General features: G+C 31.4%; 2 protein-coding genes across 2 annotated transcripts; both read right to left on the bottom strand.

Moving 5' to 3' along the window:
- Positions 1 to 360: 360 nt before the first annotated feature.
- Positions 361 to 1,432, bottom strand: LOC107889177 (uncharacterized). The gene has a single exon (XM_016813535.2). The coding sequence runs from the start codon at positions 1,198 to 1,200 to the stop codon at positions 478 to 480; it is 723 nt and encodes a 240-aa protein (XP_016669024.1). The 5' UTR covers positions 1,201 to 1,432; the 3' UTR covers positions 361 to 477.
- A 139-nt stretch (positions 1,433 to 1,571) lies between these two features.
- On the bottom strand, positions 1,572 to 6,437 carry LOC107889176 (rho GTPase-activating protein 5). The gene is made up of 5 exons (XM_016813534.2): positions 5,477 to 6,437; positions 3,436 to 3,556; positions 3,101 to 3,220; positions 2,594 to 2,824; positions 1,572 to 2,376 (listed from the first exon to the last, which is right to left on the bottom strand). The coding sequence occupies exons 1-5, from the start codon at positions 5,884 to 5,886 to the stop codon at positions 1,774 to 1,776; spliced, it is 1,485 nt and encodes a 494-aa protein (XP_016669023.1). The 5' UTR covers positions 5,887 to 6,437; the 3' UTR covers positions 1,572 to 1,773.
- Positions 6,438 to 11,164: the final 4,727 nt, after the last annotated feature.

Raw genomic sequence — 11,164 nt, 5'->3', positions numbered from 1 at the left:
AAGTTGGAGAGGGGAAAGGGCTTGAAAGGGAAATAAGCCAAAATATTGAAAAAATTAAAAGGAAAAGGAGTAGCAAAATGAAAAGCAACTGACGCGGAAAGCGAAAGGGAAAACAAAGAATTGATTAAGCCAAGTTTGTTCAATAGGTTATACCCTATTTGTATGATTTTAAATTTCAGTAGACCCGCTTCATTTCTGATAATAAAAATTTAAATTTAATAATATTTTATTCAATAATCAACTAAAAATAAATACATTAAAAACACAAATTTATCTTGTTATGAGTGAGTTTTAATTTATTGATTTTGCAATAATTTAAAATATCTAAAATACAGCAAGATTCTGTCAAAAAAAATTACATCAAGAAAAGTAGGTTCTTTTCATATTTATTACATGAAGCAAAATCAACCTTACAAAGTAATTATTCCTCCTTTTATAATGCAATTTGGCTAAATAAACTTGAGTAACCTCTGATAGTTAGGAGGCTTGGCATTGCTCTTTAGCTTCACCAATTACATCATTGATTAATAATCCTTCTTCCTCAAATCCTTGTTGTTGCATATATTCATCACTTTGCTGCATAAACTGCAGCTTCAACCGCCCATCTTCCCTACATGCATGTAACATTTCTTGTGTAGGAATTCTCACCTGTTTCAGCACAAACCTGCCATCTTGCCTGTATGATTTGAATGATACCCAAGGCTTTCCACAGTTCCCAATACTAGGAATGGGTGGTGGAAAGTCTCCTATACTTTTTGATCTTCTTGACCTAATCATCCTCAGTTCTCCCTGCCTTTTATCTATTATGCTGCTTCCTGTATCTATCTCCCCTTTGCTGCTTTGCCGCTCTTGTTTCATCTCACCACAGCTCTCCAAATCCATTCCTTCAGTGCACAGTTGCAGGCTCTCAGTGTTTAATGAGTAGCTCTTTTTATGGCCCATGGTCTTTGGGGTGCTTGAGCTTCTAGTGTTTTCACCCTCCCTGGAGTGCTTCAATATTGCGGAAGGAAAGGGTAATTCAGAGTTTTCTTTGAAATGGAGTTCACCAAAGATTTCAGCGACTGAAGATTGCTCAGTAGGTCGAATAGCAGCAGCTGCAGGCATGATTTGTTTACAGGAAGAGAGGGTTCCAAGCAGTGTTGGGCTTTCTGGTTGTAATGTGTGTTCAAATATGTGCTGAAGGCTTCTACAGGCAGCCATGGGCTGGCTCTCCACTGCTAATTGTTTCTCCAAAAAGAAAGAGAGAGAAAAAAAAAAGAAAAAACAAAAAAAGAGGAAGCACGTTAGAAAAGAAGGAAATATAAAGAGATTATGAGTTAGTCCTTTGAGAAAGAGTGTTAAACATTAGAATAATGAGTTCAAAAAATCAAGGGGGAAGATGCTATTAATTTGGAGAAAGTTTGTACCTCTTCTAGTGGAGTATAATATGGATGGTTTGTTTATAAGTTGACTCAAATTAGTGGTCGTTATTGTTTTGCAACATGTTGACAGCTATCACAGCATTATTTATTAACTAAAAAACATTTTTTTATACAAAAGAGACGGTAATCAGAAAATAAAAGATGTTGGGATTCATTGAACTCTAGAGGTAACTGCATATCAAAATAGAAATGTTACGGTTATTTAGAAGGTTAAGCAAACAAGTCAATAACACTGAAAAGATACACGAACAACTCAATTTTTTTTTCTCCTTCACAACTTGCAAAATGAACAAACATTCACAGCAATCATGTCAAAGTATCAGTTTAGGGTCCAACAGCTGTTGAGTACCCCTCAACGCCATGCCTCAATACGTTCTATCCTTGAATCTACACGGCTCAAATTGCTTATTACTTTGGTCTTCTCAACACTGTTTGTAATCTGAAGTATCGATTGCAGGCCCCTAATTTTGTTGGATTCTTTGAGACTTGAATTACTTGATTGACCAACATTATTGTTCATTCCAGCATTCACTGGAGCTCCAGGTTTCAGGTGGTTAGCTACAATGGCATCTGTTTCAGTGATGGAAGTTTCAACCTCAGCTGAAATGTCATCAGAATGATCAGCAGTGTCAGTGGTTTGCTTCTTGATGGTTGGTATCGGACTGTGATCTTCGGTATTTGGCATCTCGTTGTTTTGACTGTAATTCCTGAAACTTTCATTTAAAGGTTCTTCAGCAAGAAAGGCCAGCTCTTTCTCTTCATTATCCTTTTCAGTATCTTGAATGCAGGAGAATGAAGCGGTTTGATCTCCATTCTCATCGAAAGGTTCCAGATGGAATGCCGGAGTTGGTTCTATCACTGAATCCTCTCTTTCCCGCAGGGTCCTTAAGATAAGTGTCTTGAGGAAGTTCATCACTTGGACTGCATACATCAATGCAGTCAAAGGATCTGCCATCTGATATTTTAACACAAAATTCAGCAGCACCGGATTGTAAGATGCGGACCATGAATATTAATGTGAAAAATGAAGGCTTTGTTCAAGATGTACTAAGTTTGGATACCCAATGTGGATGCAAACTTTTTCAAATGTAGATTAGATCCATTTTGCTGTATTTAACCTGAGCGGCATATGTAGTGGTGAAATAAACATGTGAAAACTCAAATAAACTCACCTGAGTCATGTTTGGAGCAAAAACCATAGCGATATTACGTGCATTCATCTTGTTTAGATGTTCTTGCTGAACAATATCAGCCATGAGATTGATAGCCCAATCCAGTAGAGCAGATTCTGTTGGGGGTAGAAGTCTTGCGAGCTCAGCACACTGCTCTTCAGTCTGGCATTGCATTACTTGCTCCGAAGATAATGAATCCAAAACTCCAGTGGGAAGTTCTCTGAACCAAGCCTAAGAATAACTAACACCAAATTAGTATATCAGAGTTTCATAAGAGAACAAAAAATGGGTAAATTTAGAAGAAGATACAGCTGAAGCCGCTTCCCCCCAGATATAACTGGATATTCAAGCATAAGATGCATGCTTAAAATTACAAGATAAAATTTACATTTGGGATACATTTTAAAAAATTATGTGCAGTAAGTTCATCTTTTTCATTCAACTTCATATACATCTTCAGGTATAAGTAAAAGAAAGATAAAGTAAGATTAAAATGGCATTTTGTACCTTGATTAGTCCTGCCAAACAATGTACGTCAATCCCTTCAGGAACAACTCCGCCGTTTAACTGTTCTCTAACATACTCTTCCTGGCTGTTTTCAGCATTTATTCTGAATATTCCTTCTGCCTGCATGTGTTGAAGTCAATGGTAACAACTCATGGCATAAAACTTAAAAACCTTCAAGAAATCTGTATGACTTAAAACAAAACTAGGAACATGTAAGACAATAAGTTTTGGTCATAATATAATAGAAAATACTGCAAGACTTCTATGTTCTCCAACTTTCATAGATACAGCATATGGAAGAGGGAGGATCGAAAAAAAAAAGAAAGAAAGACAACCTGCAAGCCTCCTTGAGCATACAAACGCCTTTGCATTAGCAGGAGTATTGTTGGCACACTGTTACCCCTGGAGTCATAGGATAACTGCATGGATTCTGTGGAAACTCCAAAGACAGTTGCGCTGCCAAAAACGAAATAACAAATTATGACACATAATAATCGAAAGAGATTGTTTTCAGGTGTTAGCCTTCTATACATGCCATGAATATCTTACAACACAATAATTTACATGAAGAAATAAAACACCGGTGATGCTGAGTGCTGGCACTATGGAAATTAAGAAGACTACTGAATACAATTGCAGAAGTTCCGGTTTCTATAATCAAAAGCACATATTTCAACATTTAGCATGTATGTTTATGGGTGTACATAGCAAATCCAACTTGAACTTTAAAGTTTGCCGCACTAAAGGAATTCCAAGCACTAGAGAACCCACACTGAGCGTGTCTTTAATCTTTTTCCAATGAATTGCTTTTTTTAATCCTCATAAATCCTGATGTTAAACATATAACCTACAAAGAAGGTAAAAAAGGATAGAACTAACCCTGTATTTCTTTCAACAAACAATAAAGACAGATGCCATATAAGCTCACTGTCCTCTTAATTTGTTAACTTTTCTGAAGGAATAAACCCAACATTAGAAGCATTAGTACTTGTCTATAACAGATATGGAAGAAGTAGAGAGTGAGAAAAGATCTCAAACATTCGTCGGCAATTAAGTTCTGCAGCAATCTAGAACAGTAAACTAAACTGCCCAATTACATTAGCTCGTTAAGATGGTTGTACTAAGAAACTATACCCTACATGTTTACCTCCCAGTTCAGACCATTAACTCCATATGGTAAGAAGACAATGAAAAACTGGCTACTCTAATCATTTTGTCGCATCATACAAACAATTTTAAACTTAGAGAGGCCTTTTCCCCCAAATATAGCGGCCTCTGTGAAATTTCCCCTTGCCCGTTCTTGAATTTACCTAAATTTTGGCTACAGATTTCCTGCTAGCTCAATTACTAGATAGATGCATCTCAGTCTTGATGAAACTTGAGGGAAGAGAAATCATCCAGATCTTTGAAATGATTCACCAGAAAACTTAGGAAAAAACAACGACTCAGCCAGATAAGCTACTAGCCAGCCAACCATGAAAAGTCGGAAAACGAGTAGAGAAAATTTGGTTCCTGCATGTCTCACCTAGACAGTCGACCTTTTTAATGCCAGATAATGAAGACTTATTGCTATAGGAACTTGAGGAGTTGAAAGAGAAGCTTCTGATTAGTTAAATTTGAAAGAGAAGCTTCTGATTTGTTAACTTTCAAGAAATTTAACAAAGTGATCCAATTACTCAAAAATCCTCCTCAAAGACATTCCAAGTTAAGTCATACCTGGTATATGTCTATCTAAACCAGGAATAAACTACTTTAAGATTCTCAATGACATAGAACTGATTGATATATATATGCATATCATAACATGTATGTGTGTGTATTCACCCCATCAAAAGGATGGAATACCCTTTGTCCATCCATAGTGCCAACATTTTCCTCCAAGGAAAGCATTTTGGTCAAACAGAACAAGCTAATAAGCAAATGTGGTAAAGAACATGTTATCTCACATTCTTCTTCCGAAAACATACAACCAGTTATAGCATTTCTAAGAGATAAGGCAATACAACTCCCCAAAGGAAACGTGAAGTTCAAATAGTTGAGATTTTCAGGAACCATTTCTTTTAATTTAAAAATGGCTTAAATCAAGACAAAAATTTTCCTTCTCTTTTTGTTCTTTTTTCAAATTGTCTAAACCATATTTTATATATATAATCACAGAGCAGCTAGTGGCATTAACCGAAGTCCAACTATTGAAATTCACCATCTTCCGGTGAAACAACTCCACATGCCAGACAAATAGTATCATAGAGAAAACCCCATAATGCAGCAAATGTTGAGACTACAAAGCTAATAGACCCCAAACAAAGCGAAAAGAAAACCAAAACCAGAAGGAACATTTAATAATTTTTTTGGAAAGAAGAAAGGAAAAGGCGAAACCTTGCACTAGGAGCTCTCCTGGGGACTTCAGGCTCAAACTCGACAGGCAAACCCAAGAAGCCATTGAACCTATCGAAGGTAACATGTGCAACGTGGCGGACATTGGTTGGCGAACCGATCTCCATAGCACAAAGCTCCCTTCTATCAGTACTCTTACAAGCGACTAAAGATTTCCTAAAGAGGGTGACAAGCAAAGCCAACAAAGGCAACTGATCTGTGTCCTCTTTCTGTCTTTCCTTCACCTCTCCCTCTGGGTCACCACCACAGCTTGTTTCATTAACAAACCCATCTCTGTCATGAGTGCAGGCTAAGGATGTTTGGGGACCACACGACAAGGCAGGCTCGGAAGAAGAGGAAGGAGAGGAAGTATTAGTGCTTTGAGGTGAAGGAAAATGGAGCACCTCGGTCATGGCTGGCAATGACAGCAACGTTTCCTGGATTTTTTTATAATATTTTGAAGAAGCCCCAAAAAAGAAGAGATTTTTCTATTGCATTATGAGATTTCAGAAAGAAGGTGGAGTTGGATTGAAGGAAAAGGAAGTCTTCTCAAACAATGTGGGACGTGAGAAACATTAACTGAATTCACAAATAAAATATACAACAAGTGAGACTGATTTTTCTTTTATGGGATTTTAACTTTGCAGAAGCAAAATTTGGTGGGAAATTAAGAGAGGGTAATTGATGGGAGTATAAATTGAGGCAACTAAAAGTAGAACAAAATTTGACTTTAGTTGTCCTTCTCTCTTATCATTACTTGGGTCTATACATAGATTAGCCTTATATGGAGATTGATGGCATTTAACCTGATTTCTTGGCTTTTTTATTTGGATCATCTTCTTTCTTGGTTGGTGGGGATTAAACAGGAAAATTAAAGTTTCTCTTAATTTCTTCATAAGTATTCACATTTTCATGTCAGCAACAGTGATATTGAAACCAAAGTGCTTGCTTTCCCTTTCTTTTTTGCATTTAATTTTAAATTTTAGCCAATATAATAAGTACACCAATGCTTATAATTTAACCCAAATATTCTAAATCTACTCCAATTACATCCGAACTTGCATGTAAAAAAAATCTAATTGACACGATAGTACTTAATTAAAACACTCAAAAACTGAGGGTTGAGTTTAAAATCTAAGTGATAATTTGAGAGGTTTGATAAAATTATAATTGTATTTAAATATAAGGATTTCCAATCATTTGATCATAACCATAAGATATTGTTGTTATTACTATGCATATGTTGCTAAGATACTGTGTGTGTGTGTTTGTTTTTTTTTTTAATTATGTTCAGAAAAAGGAAATGGATTGAGTTTGAGTGTCTTTTCCTTTTTCTTCCATACATCAAGCTTTCGGTAAAGAAGGATATCATGTGCATGCATTAAAAATATAAAAAGACAGAGGAAATTCAAATCGTTCTAAAATATGTTTAGAAATTGAGTAATTGAGGATAATATTAATTATATTTAATTTTATTTGGTATAATAATAAATTTAGTTTTTGATATTTATATATTTTGTGTATATGTTAGTAATTTAAATTTACTAAATCATGATCAAATCAGGGACGTAGCTAGGAGGGGCTGACAAGGGTCTCAGCCCCCTAAAATGAATTTTTATTTATTTATTTAGGTCTTTTAAATTTTTTAAAATTTTAAATTAGTAAAAATAAAATTGTACTTTAATCCCCAAAAAATGATAAAATTTACATAAAAATTACAATTTAATTTCGGTCTCCCGTAAAAAAAATTAGCTTTTCCTCAAACTAATGGAATTTATAAATGTGACGGGCTAAATTTTTTAAATTAAGACCAAATTGATAGAATGTGTAAACCTTCAAGGTTGAATTTGTTATTATACCAATAACAAATAGTTACAATTGCCAAAAATATTAATGTTGTGATTATTTCTCATTGGTTACACACTTTCAAAATTCTTTGATTTTTTTTAAAAAGATCAATTTACTCAATATCAAAATTGAGAAGGATCAAAAAATTTTTTTTACCAAAATTAACCTATAAAAAACTCAAAAAAATACAAAAAAAAATTCACTTAAAATGAGTCAAAGCCCAACTTTAACAAAACCACCAAACATCGAAGTTATGATCATCAAAGGAGAGTGCTTAAAAAGATCAAAAAAATCAATGGTAAAGAATTAAATCAAATTGATTGGTCGAATTAGTTAAATAGAGAATGGATTGTTCAACTTGTTCAATAGGTACCAAAAAATTAGAGGAAGATTGAACCAATATAAAACCAGTCGAATCATATTTAAATTAATTTAAATATTACATTTAATTTTTTATATAATATTAGGGGTAAGGGATGGAAATAACACAATTCGAACCATATCAAATGGGTTGTTTAACAATAGCTTTAACTAATTTTGAACCAATTGAAATAAGTTTGACCATTGGTCTAATTCTTCAAACATTAATCAAAACAACCATATCTCGTTTGTTTAAATCTACTTGTGGCGTTTAAAAACGATAAAATTACAACCCAAAATATTGTATTTAATAGTTAATTGCACTAAACATCTCCAAGCTATGACCTTCATTCTAAATTGTCCCCTAAGCTTCAAATCATTTTAATTACATCCCAAACTATTGAGGTTGTATCAATTAGGTCATTTCTTTACTAAATTAATTAATTTAACTATTAAATGACAAATAAGATCTTATGTGACATAATTTAAAATGAAAATTTTAAATGAATATTGTAAAAGTAGATTTTAAAAAATTTTATTAAGTTTTATTGTTCACTCTTTTTTTCCTCTCAACAGGGCAAAGACCAAACAACTAACACGACCAGCATGACTCGAACCTAGGCCACCCTTGGAGCGGTAAACACCCTTAATCATCAGGCCATCACATGGGGTTCTTTTAAATATTTGTGGTAATATTTTATTTTTTAAAAATTTTCTTTTTAAAATTAACTACATAATATTTGACGTGTCAATTAACGGTTAAATGAACAATTTTAATAATGAAAGAACTTAATTAATATAAAATTAATAATTTAGAAATATAACCAGAACTTTTAAAGATCAATTTAGAATAAAATTTATAGTTTAAAAATATTTGGCATAATTAACTCTATACTTAAATTATTAATTTGAATTAAAATTCGAAATCTATCCATTTTATAGTAAAGTCAACCCATTAATTTCTTAAAGGCAAATTAAACTCAATATCAAGTCATTATGATTTTAAAAAATGCTTTTTAAAAAGGTTGTAAAAAATATTTTTGAAAAGTAAGCTTTAAAATTTTAAATATTTAACATTATTGTAAAAATATGCTATGAGGAAATTAAAATGTCATTTTTTAGTACAGTTAAATGTTAAAAAATGTTATTATTTTTTATTTTCAAAAAAACATTAATTTAAATTCATTAATGTTATGATATATGGAATATTAACGTTAATCAAATAACCCATAATTCCTTTTCAATTAAATTTTACACACATTGCAGTATTGTATTGTTTTCAATGTTAAACAAATCCTCTCAATTTACATTATTAAACTAAAATTCTCGTATACAATCAATAAAATTAAAATTAAATTAAATAATGTCATGATTATTTGAATTGGATTAAATTAGTCGGTCGAATCAAGAATCAATTGAAGTATTAGTTCAAAGAAATGTTTTAGATTAATTGAGCTATCAATCAATATAGACTGATAAATTAAGTTAAAAAATGATTAAACCGAATTTTAATTTTTTATCAATATTTAATAATTTATTTAATCGAACTAATCAAATAAAATGAATAGATAACAAATGATCTAATCGACTTAACTACCAATCCCAGCTATCTGTATGTAAATAACTTTGACCAAACTGATTTTCTCAGATGATTGATTCATAGGGGTTTGAGAAACAAGGTGAAGTTGCAGTTCACCTAGTTCTTGGGGGTTGATTAACATTTGGTGACAGATTCAAAGAAATTCATCTATTTGAAAGCTTTAATTAATAAAAAGGTAATTATAAATATGGAATATTATGAAGATACAGTATAAATTTAGTGATAAAGTTAGATTTTATATGGATTTTAATTTAATAAATAATATTATAAATGAATTATATAATTTTTTAATAAAATATTAATTTAACTCAATTTTCACAAATGATTAACATCCTTATTAATATATTATCATTTTACATCAATATATTACATACCCAAATAATTATATTTATCCAATATAAAAATAAAATTATATATTTATTTCTTTAAAATAAAGATTAAATTTTTATGTATACATTTGAACTACAATCAAAGTTTAATATGTATAATTGCACCACATCAAATACATATAACCAAACTTTATGTATAATTTTAATATTTATTTATATAAATTTAAGTTTAAATTTTTATAAAAGAAATACACATATTTTAGGAAAAAATTATTAAAAAAAAGTACATGGCATATTTGAAAATAGCTTGTGAAATAAAAAGTTTTCACTAATGTATTAAATATTAACTTTATTAATAATTAGTAAAGTTTTTTATTATTTATCAAAATATATTTTTTTTAAAAATTACTTTTCAAAAAATATATTTTTGAAGGTGTACTTCGATTCCTGGTTGAATTAAAAAAAAATATCAAATCATCATAGGAGCATGTGTTTGTATGTTAGAAGGAAATGACTGCAAAGTACAATTAACGGTACTTTGACTCTGATGATAGTTAAATTCAAGATTATAAAGTTTGATTAGGGTATTTGTTTGTCTATTTGCTCAAGTAACCCATTTAATGCAAAGAAGTCAACAACCATGGGAGTTGGCTTTTTTTCCTATATATACTTTGATCCATTCGCTTAGATAGTTAGATATTTGTCCACTAGAAGTCCCTTAACAATGCTACATTTTTTAATGCTATTGCCGCTTCTTTGCACAGGAGAACATACGAGTCTCGAGCCTCTATTGCTTAATGAGAATGGATATAAATGACAACATGAAAGTAACTTTTTCAAATTGACTAGTGTGATAGAATCATCTTGTATTAATTAAGGAATTATTCTGTCACTTTAAGATTTATTCCGCTCAAGCCACAACAAATATTCTAATGTCGATGTCTTCTCAACTTGTCTTGTTCAAATCTCAATAAACGAATAGTCATTAGGCATGATTAAAAACTATACGTTGGAATAATTAGTTATGCAGGTTAGTATAGTTAATATAGAAAAGGATTTGTTTTTGTTTTTAGTGTAAAATTAATAAGCTGGAATCCTATTTATAAGGTTTAAGGTTTTTACAGGGTTTTTGATAGAATCTTGACACTCATTACTGGCGAGTTGAATTTAAATTTTTATTTAAAAATTTTCATATTACAAATATACATTTTTTAAAATTTTTTTTAGTGGAACTCGATATTTAATAGTGTCAAGTTATGTCTAAATATTTTCCTCAATTGTTAGAAAATTAAATTATATTTTACATTTTAAAAAGAACATGACACCTGCAAAATTTAAGATATTGCAATCATTTCAAAATAGTTATCTTATTTCTGTAGCGACGTAAAAATTTTAGCTTAGCTTGGTCGCTAATTGTGGCGATTTATTGAAAAAAGTTTGAAATTTGACGTTTGATTTTTGAAATAAACAGGGAGTCGCCACCGATCCTTTTTCCTAGGTGTGATCGGACACCTATTAGATCTCTTATTAAAACAAATAAAAGGCTAAGTTTAG

Source organism: Gossypium hirsutum, chromosome A09 (genome assembly GCF_007990345.1).
Source record: "Gossypium hirsutum isolate 1008001.06 chromosome A09, Gossypium_hirsutum_v2.1, whole genome shotgun sequence".
Lineage (NCBI taxonomy): Eukaryota > Viridiplantae > Streptophyta > Magnoliopsida > Malvales > Malvaceae > Gossypium > Gossypium hirsutum.
Note: the sequence above shows the minus strand (reverse complement) of the source record. Positions and strands in the feature narration are given on the sequence as shown.